The sequence below is a fragment of the Cervus elaphus genome, chromosome 22 (assembly GCF_910594005.1).
Source record: "Cervus elaphus chromosome 22, mCerEla1.1, whole genome shotgun sequence".
Lineage (NCBI taxonomy): Eukaryota > Metazoa > Chordata > Mammalia > Artiodactyla > Cervidae > Cervus > Cervus elaphus.
The window spans coordinates 54453805-54473086 of record NC_057836.1 but is presented as its reverse complement, the minus strand read 5'-3'; the positions used below and the strand labels follow the sequence as shown (position 1 = coordinate 54473086).

The 19282-nt window shown below is 42.9% G+C and overlaps 1 protein-coding gene across 1 annotated transcript in view; it reads left to right on the top strand.

The window, feature by feature from the left end:
* Window positions 1–7854: 7854 nt before the first annotated feature.
* Window positions 7855–19282, top strand: part of ANO4 (anoctamin 4) — a 417984-nt gene continuing 406556 nt past the window's right edge. Inside the window, exon 1 of the mRNA XM_043882273.1 lies at window positions 7855–8130. Coding sequence (XP_043738208.1) covers window positions 8010–8130 — 121 coding nt within the window. The 5' untranslated portion in view covers window positions 7855–8009. The remainder of the gene's footprint in view (window positions 8131–19282) is intronic.

Genomic DNA, 19282 nt, shown 5'->3' with positions numbered 1-19282 from the left:
GCCTTTATTTCTCTGAAACAACATGCTATATTTAGGGTAAAGTATGTCCTGGAACCTGTTTGAGAGTTCAGTTGTAATTTGCTCAAATTAGTCCCCAAATTATGTCCCCAAATTCACAATTTAGTTTTAAGTTTTAAGAAAGATACAAATGACATCAGGAGCTTAAGCAGACTATAAATAGACATTAGAATCCTGAGGTGTGCAATATAAAATAGGCCATGCCTCAGGAGTTTCTCATGAAGATGCCTGCAACATGAACTTTTGGACCCTGCGTGATTCTACAAAAATTATCCATCTTCAGAACTAGGTAAAATTGTGAAAGTGGACAAGTATCTGCCTGAGTCTTTTCTCATTTGTATGGTATGTAACTGTCTTTGTCAGAAATGACAATCTAGGTATGTAGTTTTCACTTCATTTTTATTTTAAATCTACTTTAAAATTAATTATATGTTTGTCATGGGTAAATAAATATAGCTATTTGACTTGTAGCATGTTTCTGTTACTTATATAATTCTCCTCTTCCCTGATATCTTGCTGTAATATCTTTAAATCATGTAGCCCTCATATTTTCCCTTTAAAAAATTTAGTGATATTTTCAAATTATGTTTTTATGGAGAACTTAAAAACCATAGAAAAATAGAAAAGAAAACCTCACATTATTCATGACACATTTATACGCATTTGTTTGTTTCACCCTTGATGACCTCTTGTGTGATGTCCAAGATGGGATATACACACACATATATCTCATAATGTATACATATGTATACACACACACACACACAGATATGCATAGGTGGTGTGTGCCTAGAAAAAACTAGAACTTCCCTAAATCTGGATGAATAAAATCATATTCTGACTTCAACTGATGCATATGGTGAGAGCAGTCAATTTTCAGACCAGTTTGATCATGGGAATGAGGTTAAAGAAGGCATACAAGGATAGGCAGCTAGAAGAATTTGGTCATTTATCACATCATGAGTACTGTGCTGGGCTGTGCTTAGTCGTTGAGTGTGTTTGACTCTTTGAGACTCCACGGACTATAGTCTGTCAGGCTCCTCTCTCCATGGGGATTCTCCAGGCAAGAATACTGGAATGGGTTGCCATGCCCTTCTCCAGGGGATCTTCCCAACCCAGGGATTGAACCCAGGTCTCCCACATTGCAGGCAGATTCTTTGCCACCTGAACCATCAGGGAAGCCTAAGAGTAAGCTTGGTACCTCATTAATTTGCAAGTATATGCAAATACATGTTACAACCAGAGAAGTTAAGTGACGTAACACAGAGAAAACCAGAACTAGAATTTTGGCTTTCTAGTTTACTGGTTTCACTTCTTAATAAACTTAATAAAGAATATATACAAAAAAGCTTAGAGCTGATATCATACTAGTGGTGAGAAGCTCAAAGCTTTTCCATTAAAATCAGGTTCAAGGCAAGGATGTTCCCTCTCACCATTCCTTTCCAACATTGTACTGAAAGTTTTAGCTAATGCAATAAGAAAAGGAAACAAAATGTATAGAGATTGTGAAGAAAGAAATAAAAGTTTTAGCTAATGCAATAAGGAAAGGAAACAAAATGTATAGAGATTGTGAAGGAAGAAATAAAACTCTCTTTGTTCACAGATGACATGATCATCTATGTAGAAAATTCAAAAGAATCAACAACAACAACAACAAAAAGTCCCTCCTGGAATTAATAACTAATTATAACAAGGTTGCAAGATATAAGGTTAATATACAAAAATCAGTTTCTTTCCTGTATACCATCAGTAAACAAGCAGAATTTTACATTAGGAACATAATAACATTTATATTAGCATCTTTAAAAGTAAAATACTTAGGCATAAATCTAAGAAAATATGTATAAGAACCACATGAGGAAAACTATAAGACTCTGATGAAAAAAACCAAAGAAGATTTCATGTTCATGGATAGCAAGACTCAATACTCTCAACATGTCAGTTTTTCCCAATTTGATCTATAGACTCAATGCAATCCCAATCCCAGTAAGTTATTTTGTGGAAATTGACAAACTAATTCTAATTCATTTGGAGAGACAAAAATGTCTCATGAGAAAGAGAAAGTACTATCTTAACATTAAAGACTAAATTTGCTGTGATCTGGTATTCACTCTTCAGCTTTGGGTTGTTTGACCAGAGAAACCTCAGGTAAACTTAGTAAATGGAGGATTGGGAAGTTTTTATTTAACATGATCTTTTCCCTCCAGGACTCTGCTGCCACTGGTTTTTAAATGTTCCTTGGGTTTTGTTTTCTTTTTATTTCTCAGTCTGCTTTTCTGCAGTGGAGGCAAATATTTTCCTCCCTAATGATTGTATTCATCTCACATGAAATTTATTCTCAGTAGGCAGCTAACAAAATCCATTCAGTAGTTCTTTGTTATTATTAGTTTATTTATTTTGGATGATTTTGTTGATGTTATTTTAAGAATCCCTTGGCACTTGCCACCCCATATGTGTTCTGTTACACAGATATTTAAAATATCTATTATTAAGAAGTGCTCAGAAGTAGGGGATATACATGTCTCTCATAAATATCAGTTGTTATATATATTCTGATTATTCTACTATGTTCGTTTTCACCTCTCTCAGTAGGGAATTAGAAACTAAAATATGCATGGGAGGAAGAGGTCTGTTTTGCTGTGTGGAGTGATTAGAAAGTCCAGTGGTTTGGATGTCTACGGCGGGAACGTGTGAAGCAGAGCTGATGTTCAACCAGGGCACACGGGTACCAGTTTTAAAGTACTGAAATATTAATACCTCCACTCCGGCTATAATAAACAGATTGCACCCCATGATCCCCATTGCCTGGTACCTTGTCTCCCCTGGACTTTCCCACAACCCGGTGGCGAAAGGGTTAAGCCTGTCACATGTGGGGTTCCTGTTTAGCAGGACATGTGCAGTATCTGCTGTCCAATCTTATGAACATCATTAACCCTTGTGAAAGGGATTATTACTTGGTTGATATTCCTAAAAGAATCCTGGAAAATTGCATGTAATGAATAATAGGGGTTAACATCTGTTGAGAACTGTTCTACAGGCTTTATTCACATTAACTTGTTCAAGACCCTCAACAACCCTATGTTGTGGCTCCTATTATTGCCCCATTTGGCAGATGAGTAACTGAGGCCTGGGTCACACAATGAATATGTGGTAGAGTTTGTTGTTTGAATTCAGACTCACCCCAGAACCAGTGTTCTTAAGTTTCCTCTTGGGTCTGACGTTCCGTGATTCTCCAAGTAATACACAAATATTAGGCTTTTACCATGTAGAGCACTGTGTAATAATACACTGTGGGCAAAATAAAGAAAAATAAGACATAATCAAGTCTTTTGCATAGTTTATCATCTAGTGAATTTGGTCAAGATCCTCTTCTCCTGTTCTGGACAGCACAAGTCCCACACAAATTCTATGTCAGAGAAACTATTTAATGAACAAACTCCAGAGGAAATATTTGTTACATAAGACTCTTGTTTAACAGTGTTTATTGCAGATTTAGAAAGGTGATATTTTCATGCACTGCTTTCTAGGAGAAGGGAAATATTTTTTATAATATAGAAATTTTTGCTTTTCACATTGAGATGGAAGTTATGGTCATTTTTTCATCAGTGTGAATTCAGAATCACTCTAATCCATACGGATCTGAAGATAAAACAGTTCACCTGTACAGCCATTGCAACACTCAGAATTTCAGGCTGAGGTACATGTCTCTGTTTTCATAAATGAGTCATATGGCATTTATATAACAAAATAAAACACACTTAAGGTAAATATTATTGAATCCTTTAATAAATTTTCCATTGTGTCAATGCATAGGATTTAATGACAAATAATGTCCTGCCAAAGCCAATTCTATTTTATGCTAAATTTAGTTAAATTGCCTGCAGAGTAGTTAGTGAAATATGTAATAAAAGGCATTTGTACAGAAAAGAATGCATGAAGCGTTCTCCAAATACATATTACAGGTGAAAGCTTTTCTGTTATGAATTGAAGAGAGTTCATGACACTTGAGAAATGGAGACCAGGATCTCAGAATTAAAATAATCTACTCTCTTCCTTAAGGTAAGAATTCGCTGTGCATGTTTAATTTTACAGTTTGTTTCTACCGGTTGGCCCTGACATGCTTAGGAAAACCTCATGTAGCCTCTTCTTATTATACCTTACTGCTTTTCAGTACAACTAACCTATTTTTCCTTAAGGAAGAAAAAAGTATAAATAAAACAATATTTTAAATAGAAGACTTAGAAGGCAAAACAATCAGATAGTTTATATACATTCAACAACATTTGGAAGTGGTATATTATGAGCTCTGGAATCTGGTTTCAAAGCTTGGATCCATACCATACTAACAGTTAATTAGCCACTTGGTGGCTCAGTTTTCCTGTCAAATGATGATCACAATAGTATCTATTTCACTAGTCTTAATATTAAGACTGTATATATCATAGCACTTTATATAGAAATGCTTTTATATATATATATACATATAAAGAATGAACAATTCATGGTACACAAGAAACTTTATTCACTGTAACAAATCTGTCAAGTTTTGTAAGAATGTGTTATAAACATTCATTTAAAGCTCTAAAACATGAACTTGATGTATCTACTTCTTTGCCATTTTAAGTTATTGGGTTTTAAAACTAGTTTGAGGCCTTTGCAACCTTTCCATTTAAACCTCCAAAATTTAACTGTCAGGGGCAGCTTTGTATAATTTGAATGTATTTAATTTTGGAATTTTGAAAAACAAAAGTTGTCATTTCATTTTAGCCACTTTTTTTTTTCAGGTGTAGCAAATTACAGCAGAGATCCAAGGGAGCCTTTATCGTAATGGAAATGGAATTGTTATGTAGCTATAATGCTCCATCTTTGAAATCAGTTATTTTAAAACATTCAACTTGTTAAATCTTTAATAATGGATCACATTCTAAGTCAAGTTGATGGCAGTCACATGAAAGCTGAATTACTTTTCAGATGCAATAGTCTTAAAGAACGAGTATTTACAGAGTAGTTACTAAACTACAAACTTAAAATAAGTTATTAAAAATGTTAATCACCCAGAAATGTTAATCACCCAGAAATGTTAATCACTGAGAGGTGGCCTCTTCCAGGGTCAAATGCAATACAATCACGTTCAGAGCAGTTAATAACATGTCAAATTGTTCAAGTTCAGAGCGTGCTGAGAAGTGAAGGAGAAGCAGTTTTCCTCAATCTATCATCTGAAAAAAGCGTTTTCCTGGAAAGGTTTAGAACACAGCTTTCATCAAGGTTGTGACAGTTCATATTTTACTCCTGAAGACATGTTGAATGAATAAAACATAAGGAAATCTGAACGACAGGCTTGTCTTTAAGAAATTTTACCCGCAATAACACAAATCCTGGACCTCATCTCTCACACGTCATTTCCTTGGTGAGGTCATCTGTGAACACTGCCAAGACAGGCCCCTCATGCTCCTTGGAAGGTGTCTACCACCCAGTGCTTCATCAGGGTCCTACTTCTTTGCTGGTCTTCCTTCTTCTCAAGAATGTGGGCAGGGTGACCACCCCCTCCTTCAGACCAGGAGACAGGGAGGATGTTTAAAGACCACAGCCTCACCTGCCAGCACATGGCCTGGGCTTAGGCGAAGGCTCTTAGCAAACCTGATGATGAAGGAAAGAGGTATATTTGTCCATTGATTCCCCAACCAAGAGGCCCAGGGTTCTCAACTTTAATTCGATGGAGAAGACCAAATATTTCAAGGCTTTGGAGTGGTATTATGTGGACAGAGGTTCAAGTGGCCTTAAGAGAGGTGACTTAATTACATGCTATTTTTTAGTTCCTGCTAATTAGAAAAGAGCTGCCAAGAAGAATTAAGTGCAATTTGTAACACATTTTGACTGTCCTTCCTCATGACCGCCCCTGGGACAAAATGTGGAGATAAAGAGACGAGAAATACCTGCGCCTGGATGGCAGAAGACAACTCGCCAATGGCCTTGGGTCCCAGCAGAGGTGCAGAGCGGAATCAAGGGGGCAGCTCCAGGCTCAGACCCCAGGGCAGGCACCAGGCGTGGGACAGGCTGACAAGAGCGCCCAGCCGGGAGTGCGGAGGAGCTGGGGCCGCTGAGGGTGGGCTGAGGGTGGGCTAGGGGTGGGCGCAGGGAGGCTGCCAGGACAAGCAGGGCTCCGGGGGGGTGCACTGGGGAAGGCAGGCCTGTCCCCGAGCCCGCCCCAACCAGATGAGCTCTCACAACCTGGAGCAGAGGGCAGGCTCCCAAATCGCCTTAGGCTTGGGGTCAGCAGGTTGCGCGCGTGGGGTCGGGGAAGTGTGAGATTAAAGGGACCTGGCCCGGGGAGAGGCTGGTGGAGAAGGCCGGTCGGGGAGAGGGTGCAGCGTCCAAGACGGAGCCCCACAGAGCCTCCGGAGTGCTGGGACCCCCGCTTAAAGTGGGCAGGGCGCTAACAGTGGTTACCCGCCGCTCTACAGACGGGGCAATCCAAGGGCCACAGAGAGCGTCTTGACTAAGGGTCACCTGCCGGTAGCTGGCTGACGCAGCGGGAATGAAACGCCAATTCCAATCTCTCACTGCCCACCGCTCCCTTACCCAGCGCTTTCTGGCCGCACCGGCTGCAAAGTGCCATTACATCCTACAGCCTTGCCCGCCGCCACCTGCCGCCGCCTCCCCGCGCCCCAGAAGCACGGGAGCGCGAGAAGAGAAGAGAGAAAAGAGATGCGAAGGTGGCAGGTGCAAAACCCTGACACCTGGATCAGGCCGGCGGGCGCCCCGGGCAGCGGCGGTGGCCAGAGCAGGAGCCAGCCGAAAGCTTCCTAAAGAAACGCCCCTTTTGCTTTCTCCAGATTGCTCTGCCCCCTCTTTTTTCCTCCACGGGAGTTGGCAAAACCCCAAACGCTGTTAAATAAACCTTGACAGCATCGCCCCGCAGTTCGTTGGGAGCTAGCGTTTTTTCCAGGCCGAGATACCCTGGTGATCAGGACTGTCAGTCCCGCGCTAGGAAGCCGGAGAGCACCCGCTGTGTCGTCGTGACTGCACCCGGTACTCGGAAAGGCTGGGGTGCGCCTGACCCGAGGGGGCCTTAGGCGGCCTCACCGTTTCTCTCGTCCCCATCCGCAAGGTGCTGCTGGCCTCTCGGATCTCTTTCTCCCTGTTCCCCATTCTTCCAAACCCTGATTCTAAATGAAGAGCTCACAACAGATGGCTGGGCTTCCACAGAGGACGAGCAAGGGGCTCGGACATTCAATCATTCAACAAAGAATGTTGGAGTTCGTGCCCCGATCGAGGGGCAGGGCAGTCATAGTGGAACAGGACACTGGTCACAGCTTCGTGGGGAGACAGGCGCACGAATCAAGGTGATAGGATGGTGTTGCCAGGACAGATATGATCCGCTGGGGTCAGAACTCGGTACTTAGCCGTCAAGAACTTCATTAATAAAAGCCTTCAAGACAGAGCTGTGACTCTCCCCAGGGTTTTGGCCTCAAGGGAAACCCTTTCTGAGAGTGTCGCCTGGGCTGGGACTCGCACCCGAGAGCCATGCCCACCCCTGTGCCCCAGGCTCGCCCTCCAGTGGAACTTCCCTAGAAAGGGAGCTGGAGGTTCCAGGTCCCCGAAGCCGTGGCGCGCTCGGAACTTCCCGATCCCGCCTTTGCCCGCGTCACCCCTGCCGCCCCCACCCCGAGGGGCACCCCTCTTTGGCATGGACCCAGCCAGGTCCTGCCCGCCGCCCGCCGGGTGTGGCCGCGGTCGCCCGGCGCCTCCGCCCGGCACCTCCCACCGCCGGCTTCGCCCCTCCTCTCTCGGGGTTGCGCGCCCTCCGTTAGGTTCAATCCCCGCGGGAACCCGGAGCACCGCGGCCCGTGTGCGTCCTCGCTCCCCACGCCCTAGCAGCCGAGACCCGGCCCCGGGCACCTGCGCGCCGCCGGCTCCTCTCCGAGCGGCCGCGGCCGGCGGACTGGGCATGCTCAGCTGCGGGGCGGCAGGGTGCCGCGGGAGCCGAGCGCATGCCTTCGCGGGGCCGAGCGCCCGCCGTCCAGGGGCGCGGCACGCAGGCGGCCGCTGTCGCCGACGCCCGGGCCAGCCTGCGCAGGACGCGGGCCAGGATGGCCTCTCTCACGGCATACGGTAACGGCGGCCGATCGCGGGCTCTTGGGGCGCCTTGGGCGGCCGGGACCCGGGAGCCGTCCGATCACCCGGGAAACTTCGGGGTTCTGCTCCCGAGAGGGTCTGGGAGGGAGGGAGCGGGCTGCAGCGCGCGCTGACCTGGGGCTGGGGGCGGGGGGTAGTAGTTGGAGGCTGCCTGGAACCTGGGAAGGGGGCGTTTGTAGAGTCGGGGAAGTAAAAACGCCTGAATTTTAGGTGTTTGCGGGCTTTGGGACTCCAGAAAAATTCCTTCCTCTTCTTACCACCGACAGGAAGGGATACGGGTCTTTTTCTAACGGTGTGAAGCTAGGAGTTCGATCTGCCTTCAGTCCTTGCTCATCTTGTCCCTGACTGACCTTGAACAAGTTATTTAAACTTTTCTGTGCTTGCATTTCTCCATCTGTAAATTAGAAATGAGAACATCTCTCTTGACAGATGCTATGGGGTTAAATTACATGCACCAAAATATGCTTTTAATACAGAAAAACTCAGCTTGGAAATAATAGTTACATGGAAATGGAAGATATTTTCCCCTTCCCATTTTATTGTTAAAGACATATTTTTTAATTATTATTTTTAAGGCATTGTACAGTTCTGAAGGAACATGAAATTAGTGTGAAGGTTTCAGACTCAGCTAGAAATCCTGGCCGCTGGGGAAACCAACAAACCTCTTTATCAACATTTCTGCTTGCCTGGAAAAAGCAATTCTCTTTGGTCCTTTATCAGAGATGCTGCTGAGAATGGATTATATGAGGCAGAAACTCAAGTAGACCTCTTCCCTTAACCTGGCTTGCGATCAGTTGCTGTGATGACATTTAGTTTGGGCATTTTAAACACGGAAGTACTGAGCAGTGATTGGGGGATGCTCTGAGAGGACATCTCAGAGCCAGGACTCCTTGGGAGGGAAATTTTTGCCTCTTGGCATGGAGGCTTCATTGTCCAGGCCAGTGATGTCCCCTGCTCATTTCCCCAAGGTTAAAGGGGTCAGTCTCCTTTTCTTGGAATTTAAACTGACACGACTGAGGCGACTTAACAGCAGCAGCAAATGATCACTCAGGTGGCTCTGAGGGTTTGCAATCGATGCTTGGGAACCTAACAAATTGTGAGCAGATTACAAATTGCATACCAGTAGCCTATTTTTTTTTTTTTCTTTCCCTAAACTCAGAGCATTTTCTGCAGAGATTTGGGTTGTTTTTGTTCCTGCTGCACATTTAGCATGAAACATTATTATTCTTGGGTTACCATTTGGGGATAATTCAACATTATGATCAGTTTTTAGTCGTATTCATTGGTAGAAATCTATTTTTACACCTTTTCCTATCAGAGAGAGCTAACTTCTGGATTTTACATGATGTTAGATTTCACATGCTTGTCTAGTGGATGTCAATAATAGGTTTTATGTAATAATCTGTTCCATGATTTTCTAGAAGCTTTAAAGCTTAATTGGGCAGCCAGGTGGAGAAAATGTCAGAGGTGAAACTGTGTTTGAAAAGCAAGTATATTTCAGTAGTTAATGGTAAAAGTGGCAAATCTTTTTTTTTTTTTGACAACTAAGAGTTATATAGTTTCTCATTAGAACCTTACAGGGAACTGAGACATATTTAAGTAAATATATCAGTTAAAATTTGTGCTATTTTAAATATATTCTTTATACACTCTTTTCCCTCCCCTGAACCATCCCTAAAGTGGATACTCTTGGCCTCTAAGTGCACATTAGTTTCTTTGTCTATACTGAGGTGACCCAAGACACAACAAGATAAATTAGTCCATCTGGGTTTTCAACCTAGTGAATGAGTTCAGGAAAAACAGACAGAGGACATTCAATACATTCTTCATCTGCTGGGTGCTGTTGAGTTTATTTTCTGATGAGAGTTTGGTCCAGTTCTGAAACCTTCATCTCTCTGAACATCGAACTGCTTTTAAAAAATATCCCCTTTCAATTCTGTTGGATTTGGGTTTAGTTTCTTGTCTAGAATTTAGAGGGTTCAATTTTTATATTCAATTGACTGATTTAATAAATGCCTTTAATCCTATCTTTAGCACAGGGACTGTTAAGAGAATGAACAGTTACAGTGTAGACCATGTGTTTTAGGTTCCTAAGAAGAGAGAGAAATTTGGCTTATGTATGCATTTCATTAGCAGCAGGCTCCAGTTAAACCTCATTAACTTCCCATCCAAATTTGCATTTTTGATCCTATGTTGGAATTGCTTTTTCTGTAGTTTGGTGTGAATTTTTACATTCAGACAGTCATCTAGATATGTATCTTCTAGAAACATGGCATGAAATTAGGGTAATTAATAATGGTAATATGTCCTTGAAAAAATACATGTTCAGTGGATGATGCAGTTTAAAAAATTCTGGATTTTTAATGCCTCTACCTTTTGTACTCACTGCTGATCTTTCTTTCCCTATCCTCTCAATGGTATAGGTTCTTGACCACATTTAGCTCATTATGTAATCATGTGCATGAGGCCAAGGATAGTGACAAGAGAGAAGTGACTGGGACTTGATTCATTCTTGGCCATCCAAAGGAAGGCCCAGGGGCTGTGTCCAAGTTGCATCAGGAAGGGACTTGTGGTGGGACCTGCCGGCCTGGCTTTGAGCTGTCAGCTTCTAATCTTAGGAGGCTTAATAAGGGGCCCAAGGAGTTTATAGAGCACAGTGCGAAAGATTTCAGATAAGGAAAGCCTCTCTGAGGAGATACTTGAGCAGAGGGGTGAATGAAGGAAAGGAACAAGCCATTTTGATAGGTGGGGAAAGTGCATTCCTAGCAAAGGGAACAATTAGGTGCAAAGGAATGACTTTGTCATGTCCAGGGCTAGCTGGGAGGTCAGTGTGGCGAGAGCGGAGAGCAAGTAGAAGATGAGAAGGAAACGCAGTCAGAGTCAGTTTCCTTGTTCTAGCTATTCTCCCTTCATTTCCCTGCTACTTCTTAAAGGGCTTCTCTGTGGATAATTTTGTTATTATAACTATTCTGTCATTTCCCTGCTGTTTCTTGAAGGGCTTCTTTCTTCCCTGCTTCTATTTCTTGTTGCTGTTTGCCTGGGTTCTGTCTGTCCTTGGCTTTCTAATCTCACTGTCAGCCATTTGGATGGCGTTCATTAGACCTCTACCAAATGGGAGACAGTGGCCCTGAGTGCAGAGTCGGTCTCTTAGCAGGAAGCCTGTAAACAGCTGGGTGACAGAGTTGTAGGTAGAAGTGTGGGGTGTGCTGAGGCATAGTACTTTGTGCAAATTAGCTCGTTTAAATCTCACCACTACCTTTAAGAAACGAGTCCAATATTAGCCCTGTATCCACTTGAAAATATTCAGTCCCAGATAGGTTGAAGAATTTACTTAATCTCACCTAATAAATGGGGAGCCCAAATACAGGCTAGAGAGTTTGGCTGGGGAGCCTGAGGCGGGGGAAGTTAGGAAGAAGAGAAAATGTGCTTGTTCACGCACATGTTCACCGTGTATGGGCGGCTCTGTGGATTATCTCAAGGAGAGAGCATGGCTTGAGCAAAGGCCAAAGGCAGCGGATGACCAGAAGCTCAGAACCTCTGATTGGAAGAGGGTAGGAGGGGGCATACTGAGAACCAAGCCTAACTATGTAACATGGAAATGGAGGGAAGCCAAAAAGATGAGAGCCTAGGACGTACATCCCTTCCTAGCACATTGTCTTTATTGGTGTGTGCATGGTCAGTCACCTCTGACTTTGCAGCCCCGTGGACTGAAGCCCACCAGGCTCTTCTATCCAGCGAACTTTCCAGGCAAGAATACTGGCTTGGGTTGCCATTTCCTATTCGAGGGGATCTTCCAGATCCAGGGATCCAACTTGCATCTCTTGCGTCTCCTGCATTGGCAGGTGGATTCTTTACCACTTCCCCACCTGGGAAGCCCTTGTCTTTATCCAGTGACTCCCAGATAGGAATCACCAACTTAGAGCTTCTTTTCTTGTTTGTACTATGCTTGTCTAACCAGCTGTCTGCTTGACTTCTTTATGTTTATGCTCCTCTGGCATTGCAAACTCATTGTGTCCAAAGCAGAATTCCTCTCCTGTACCTGTATTCTGTAGAATTAGTCCAGCTACTGAGCTCAGACTATGTTCCAGGCTCTAGCCTGGCCCCTGGAATACCAGAATAAATGAGATCTCACTCTTTCTCTCAGGATGGCAGCGTCAGCTGGAGGAGCTAGACTCCTAAAGAGAATTATGATGCGATGTTGCAGGAGAGGGGCTGCAGGGAGTGAGGGAGAGGTTGGAAAGAGTTACCCAGAGGAGATGATGTTAAAAGACCAACTGGGAAAAGAAGGGTATTCCAGGGAGGGGCAAGGGCATGACCAAAGGTGAGGGGAGCAACACAGTGTCGGTGGAGCATGACGTTCACGACAGGAGAGGTTGGCAGGGGCCAGCATGCTCTATCTGGTTCCTAGGCTGGAATCTGGGGAGTCATCTTTGAATCCTCTCTTATCAGAACACGCTAACAGTGCCCTTAGGCAAACAAATTCACCTCTGGGGCCTCAATTTTCTTATCTGCAAACTGGGATCCCTCTGAGGTTTAAATGCAGCAGTACTTGTAAGAGCTTATGAGTGACGCATAGTAAGTATTCAGTAAGCATGGCTATTACTGTCAGCTGCCTCTCTCAGCCCATGTATGCTCAACCACTAAATCCCATTGATTCTTCTTCCTTCAAGTGTTTATGCTCTGTTTTCTCCTCTCTTTTCCCATTGCTCCTATCCTAGTCAAGGTCACTGCCAGTTTTGACTGTAGTAGCAGCCTCCCAACTATCTCTGCCTCAGTCCAAGCCTCTTTGATCCCAGTTTGCAAATCTAATCCTGTTATTCCTATGCTTAAAACTCTCCCAGGGATCCCCTCTGCTTACAGGTCAAAGTCTGACTTCCCTAGGTTGACAAACAAGGCCGTTCAGGAGCTGACCACCCTTCTTTCCTGCTGCTCTTGGTCCCAGCATCCAACTTTTCAGGGAGGGAAGTGGCTGATTGCGCCTGGTTTTCTCAGGTGTCTTGGGCCATGGACTTGGCCCATGCTCTGAAACAGCCCCCTCCTCCTTTATGAGGTTCACTGCCCCTCACCTTTGACCTCCCCATCATACTGTGTTCCTCTCTTGGGACCTTTCAGATTACTCCTCTGCCGGACAACTTTTTTTTGTGGTGCAACAAAGACTTCTCTCTGCAGGTTGTAAAGTCCCAAATGCCAAGGATTAGATCTTTTTTTTTTTTTTTTAGTGCCTGTAGTACCTTTTTAAAAAACTATTTATTTACTTCTTTGACTGCACCAGGTCTTAGTTTTGGTGCTTCATTGCAGCATGCAAGATCTTTAGTTGCAGTATTGGAACACTTAGTTGTACCATGTGAGACCTGATTCCCTGATCAGTGATCAAACCCTTGTTTCCTGCATTGGGAGTGCAGAGTTTTAGCCACTGGACCACCAGGTAAGTTCCTGGTGCCTAGCCCAGCAGCTGGCACATACTGGGTGAACAATCCTTGCCAGTCTGATCAACTGAAAGACTGAATGGACAATAGGAGAGGGTAGTACACCACACATACCTTTTTAAGACTTCATTTTCCTATTGCAAATAAGTAACAAAACTTTTGGGCTTCCCAGGTGGCACAGTAGTAAGGAATCTACCTGCCAATGCAGGAAACACAGATTTGATCCCTGGGTCAGAAAGATCCCCTAGAGTAGGAAATGGCAACTCTCTGCAGTATTCTTGCCTGGAGAATCCCATGGAGAGAGTTGCCTGGTGGGCCACAGTCCATGGGATCACAAAGAGTGGGACACAACTGAGCACACACATATGCAATAGAACTTTTATCCTTCAGAAAATAGACATGAACAACAAGCAGAAGCGTCCACACTGCGGGGTGAAATCTGAAGTATGCTGACAGGCTAGAAGTCATGCTTTAGCTGCGAAGAAAATCTAAGGAGCTATTTGAAGGCGTCTCTTGTTCTTGTCCTCCACCAACTGGCCTGCTTGTTATTATGCAATCCAGACATTCATGGTCAACATTGATTAGGATCCTTTTTGATTAAGAAACTGCTGCAAAGCCTGCACAGATTAGTTTCTGACCTTCAGCCCTTCACACTTAAAAAATTTCTTTCTGGGGTAAAATTGAAATTTTATTATGATCCTGTGAAGAAGCCCTTTAATCTCTTCCTTTAAAACATGATGTTCTTTGTAATAGGCATGTGGATTTTTCTATTAGAACTTAGTCCTAAACAAACTGTTCATGGCTACCAACAAAGTTTCTAGAACAAACAATTCAGCTTATATTTTGTGAGTTGCTCATTATGTGTCAGGCACTGCTGTGGGTTCTGGAAGTAAGAACAAAATTAAAAACCGTTTTCATGGATCTTATTACATTGTAATAATGCTGCTGCTGCTAAGTCACTTCAGTCGTGTCCGACTCTGTGTGACCCCATAGACGGCAGCCCACCAGGCTCCCCCGTCCCTGGGATTCTCCAGGCAGGAACACTGGAGTGGGTTACCATTTCCTTCTCCAATGCATGAAAGTGAAAAGTGAAAGTGAAGTTGCTCAGTCATGTCCGACTCTTCGCAACCCTATGGACTGCAGCCTACCAGGCTCCTCTTTCCATGGGATTTTCCAGGCAAGAGTACTGGAGTGGGTTGCCATTGCCTTCTCCATGAATAATGAGGTATGGATATTTACCTTCTGGAAAAAATGACGAAGAATGTAGGCTTTTCAACACTGAATCAAAAAGGTACAAGGAGGAAACAAAAGGAAAGGAAAGGCTTTTCTCTATTAGGATTCCTGGAAGGTCTTTTGGCCACTGTGTCTGTGAGAGTGGAATCAAAGGGAAGCTGAGATAATGCATATCAGGCCCCATGTTTAAATGCAGGAATGGTGACTGAAGTATTTGAAAGCTTGCTAGAGTCTTTGCAAACATTTATTGTGCTTTTTATGTATTAGGCAGAGCCAGGCACTGTGGACACGAGGTGAATAAGCATTGACTTTGCCCTCCAGAGGTTTGGGTCTAGCTCAGGTCCAGTGGGAGATGCAGAGGAGAGAACCATTCCTTGTGCAGTAAGTCCCCTACACACGAATCTTCAAGCTGCAAACTTTCAAAGATGCGAACATGCTTTCCATCAAGGTCAGGCGTGAGTGAAACTGCAGCTTGTCCTCCATCTCCTCTCGCTGACGATCTTTCAGCTCCATCATCTCCCACCTCCTCCACCTCCTCCAGGCTGTAGCTCTTCTTGCCTGTTCACTTGGTGCCGATCTCTGTATACCTGCTGTTGTTCAGTTCAGTCCAGCTCAGTCCTCAGTCGTGTCCGACTCTCTGCGACCCCATGGACTGCAGCACGCCAGGCCTCCCTGTCCATCACCAACTCCCGGAGCTTACTCAAACTCAGGTCCATTGAGTCGGTGATGCCCTCCAGCCATCTCATCCTCTGTCATCCCCTTCTCCTCTTCAATCTTTACCAGCATCGGGTCTTTTCAAATGAGTCAGTTCTTTGCATCAGGTGACCAAAGTATTGGAGTTTCAGCTTCAGCATCAGTCTTTCCAATGAATATTCAGGACTGATTTCCTTTAGGATGGACTGGTTGGATCTCCTTGCTGTCCAAGGGATTGTACTGTATTGCACTTTTCAAGGTACTCTATTTTAAGACTAAACATGTTTCATTTGTTGTGTTTGTTTTTTATGCATTATTTGTGTGAAAAGTATTATAAACCTATTACAGTAAGGTACTATATAGGATTGTGTTAGTTGGGTACCTAGGCTAACTTTGTTGGACTTAAAAACAAATGGGACTTTGGAACTCGCTCTTAGAACAGAACTCGTTTGTACGTTGGGGACTTACTACTGGTACATCTGGTCCCTGCGCTGCCTGTCCGCTGGTGCTGCTCAGCGTCACGTGAAGGAGCAAAGGCGACGATGTTGTGAAAACCTAGAAACCCTGGAGCATCGTAGTACGCAGCACTCTGGCGTGTTTATTGTTGTCGTGGGGCAAGCTCTGTGGAGTGAAGCGCCCTCCACACTTTGATGAATTCATCAGCATCTTAGGGAGTCTTCCCAGGGCACCAGCTCCTGCCTGGGGCCAGCCTGCGGCTGCTCTGGGCAATAGGCACTCGGTGCTTTTTAAATGAAGGAATTTCAGTCGCAATGAAAAGGAAGAATTTGAGGCTCAGGGAGGTTAGGGGATGAGATACAGGCTATAGCAGCAAGGAGGAAAGGGTTGGCCTTGAATATTAAACTTTTCTGTAAGCCTATAAAATGCACAGCAGACATGGAGTAAATCACAGCAGTATTTCTAAGGAACATGCATATGCACATACAGACGCACATCCCACCCACACGATTGATACTTTGTTTTCTTACTAGTGGATTTTCTAGAGCCTTTTATACACAATTTTAAGTGATTTACAAAAAAAAACCATGATAAAGTTATGGTAAGAAATTGTAGCTCACTCTTCACATAATAAATACATATTTTTAAAAATTAAATGTTATTTCTAGTATACTACTGTAGAGTGGCAATTAAACAAATTCTGAATTTTTTGATACTTATCATCAGTGTCATTATCAGTTTGGTAATACTTGAGTTTCATCTGTCCATATGTATCAGTAGATTTCTAATATGTTTTAAGGGTTTAATGAAAATATTTTCTTTTTTTTTTTTTAGTATGTCTTCCCTTTCTTGTGGGTGAGATGTTCTCCCAGACTTTGTGGACTGTGATTCCAGGGGAGGATTTTACTGGGGCTTGGAGACCCTAGACCCGTAGCACTGGGATCACCTGGGATTCTATTAGAAATGCAACTGTCAATTGTATCTCAGGAGTGCTGAAAAATATGTAGAATTCCAGGCCCACCCCAGAGTTAGTAAATCAAGCTCGGCAGTCTAACAAATGCCCAAGTGATTTGCAGTCTCAAATTTTCTGTATTTTCACTAAAATTTTCCTTGATCAACCAGTTATTAAGTATATTAAAATCTTCTCCTCTGATGATGGATTTGTCAGTTTCTCCTTGTAGCTGTATTAATTTTTGCTTCATATATTTTGAGGTTATGTTATCTTAAATAGCTCAGATGTAATATTTTTTATATCTTCCTGAAGAATCGAACCTTTTATCGAACCTTCCTGAAACTTTTATCATTCTTTATTGCCCCTCTTTATGCTTAATAATGTTTTTGTCTTAAAACCCTTTTCATCTAAAATTAACATAGTACCTCTAGCTTTATTTGATTAATGCTTGTTGTATCTTTTTATATCTTTTATGTTCAACATTCTGTGTCCTTCTGTTGTAGGTGTTTCTCTTATAAATAGCACTTAGTTGATTTTTTTTTGTTTTCAAAATCCATTTCACAATATCTTAAATAGCAAATTTAGACCATTTACATGTATTGTTATTACTAGTGTATTTGAACTTAATTCTATCATTTTACTTCAGATTTTCTCTTTGTCTTATTTTTTCCTATCCTTTAATTCTCATTTATTCCCTCTAAGTTGAATTTTTTTGTTAATTTCCCTTTCCCATTCTTACTCACCATCTGTCTCCAATAAAAAATTAATTTAAAAAGCACTAGGTTTGTCTTACACTAAGCCAATATTTGAGGACAGAGGCAAAGACAGAAGGAGGACAGATTATTAATGTAGGCTGGGTTAAGTGGGTTCCTCCTGTATCTGGGGCTACATGTTTGACAGTCATTTATCTGATGAAATTCTACAGAGAATGAGACAGACATCAAATCATGGACCCTGTTTTCAGAGGCCAACTTAACAGGAATGTATGCCAAAACTGAACCCATCTTTATTTGTCTCAAATTATTTTGGGGATACTTATAATCAGCATGTTCTTGTAACAAAATCAGGCTGCCTTACAGTGTTGTGTTAAATTCCGCTGTATAGCGAAGTGTATGAGTTATATGTGTCTATCTATCCTTGTTGTATTTTCTTCCTATTTAGGCCACCACAGAGCAGTGAGCAGGTTCCCTGTGCTGGTTCTCAGTAATTATCTATTTTATACACCGCACTGTGTGTATGTCCGTTCCAACTGCCCCACTCACCCCACCTCCCCTCCCCTCCTCGGTATCCATAAGCTTGTTCTTTACATCTGTGTCTCTATTTCTGCTTTGCCAATAAGTTCATCTCTACCATTTTTCTAGATTCCATGCATACATGATATTATATATTTACTTTTTTCTTTCTGACTTCACCCAGGATGACAGTCTCTAGGTCTATCCATATCTCTGCATATGACACTATTCCATTCCTTTTAAGGACTGAGTTATATTTCATTGTATATATGTACACATCTTCTTTATCCATTCCTATGTTGAGGGACATTTAGGTAGCTTCAGTGTCCTAGCTGTTGTAAATAGGGCTTCAGTGAACATTGGGATGAAAGATGGAGAAGCTCTATACAGTCACCAAAAAGAAGACCGGGAGCTGACTATGGCTGAGATCATGAACTCCTTATTGCCAAATTCAAACGTCAATTGAAGAAAGTAGGAAAACCACTAGACCATTCAAGTATATGACCTAAATCAAATCCATTACAATTATACAGTGGAAGTGACAAATAGATTCAAGGGATTAGATCTGATAGAGTGCCTGAAGTACTATGGATGGAGGTTCATGACATTGTACAGGAGGCAGGGATCAAGACCATCCCCAAGAAAGGCAAAAAGGCAAAATGGTTGTCTGAGGAGGCCTTACAAATAGCTGTGAAAAGAAGAGAAGCAAAGGGCAAAGGAGAAAAAGAAAGATATACCCATTTGAATGCAGAATTACAAAGAATAGCAAGGAGAGATAAGAAAGCCTTTCTTAGTGATCAATGCAAAGAAATAGAGGAAAACAATAGAAGGGGAAAGACTAGAGATCTTTCCAAGAAAATTAGAGATACCAAGGGACCATTTCATGCAAAGATGGGCTCAATAAAGGACAGAAATGGTATAGACCTAACAGAAGCAGAAGATATTAAGAAGCGGTGGCAAGAATACACAGAAGAACTATACGAAAAAAGATCTTCATGACCCAGATAATCACATTGGTGTGATCACTCACCTAGAGCCAGACATCCTGGAATGTGAAGTCAAGTGGGCCTTAGGAAGCATCACAACGAACAAAGCTAGTGGAGGTGATGGAATTCTAGTTGACTATTTCAAATCCT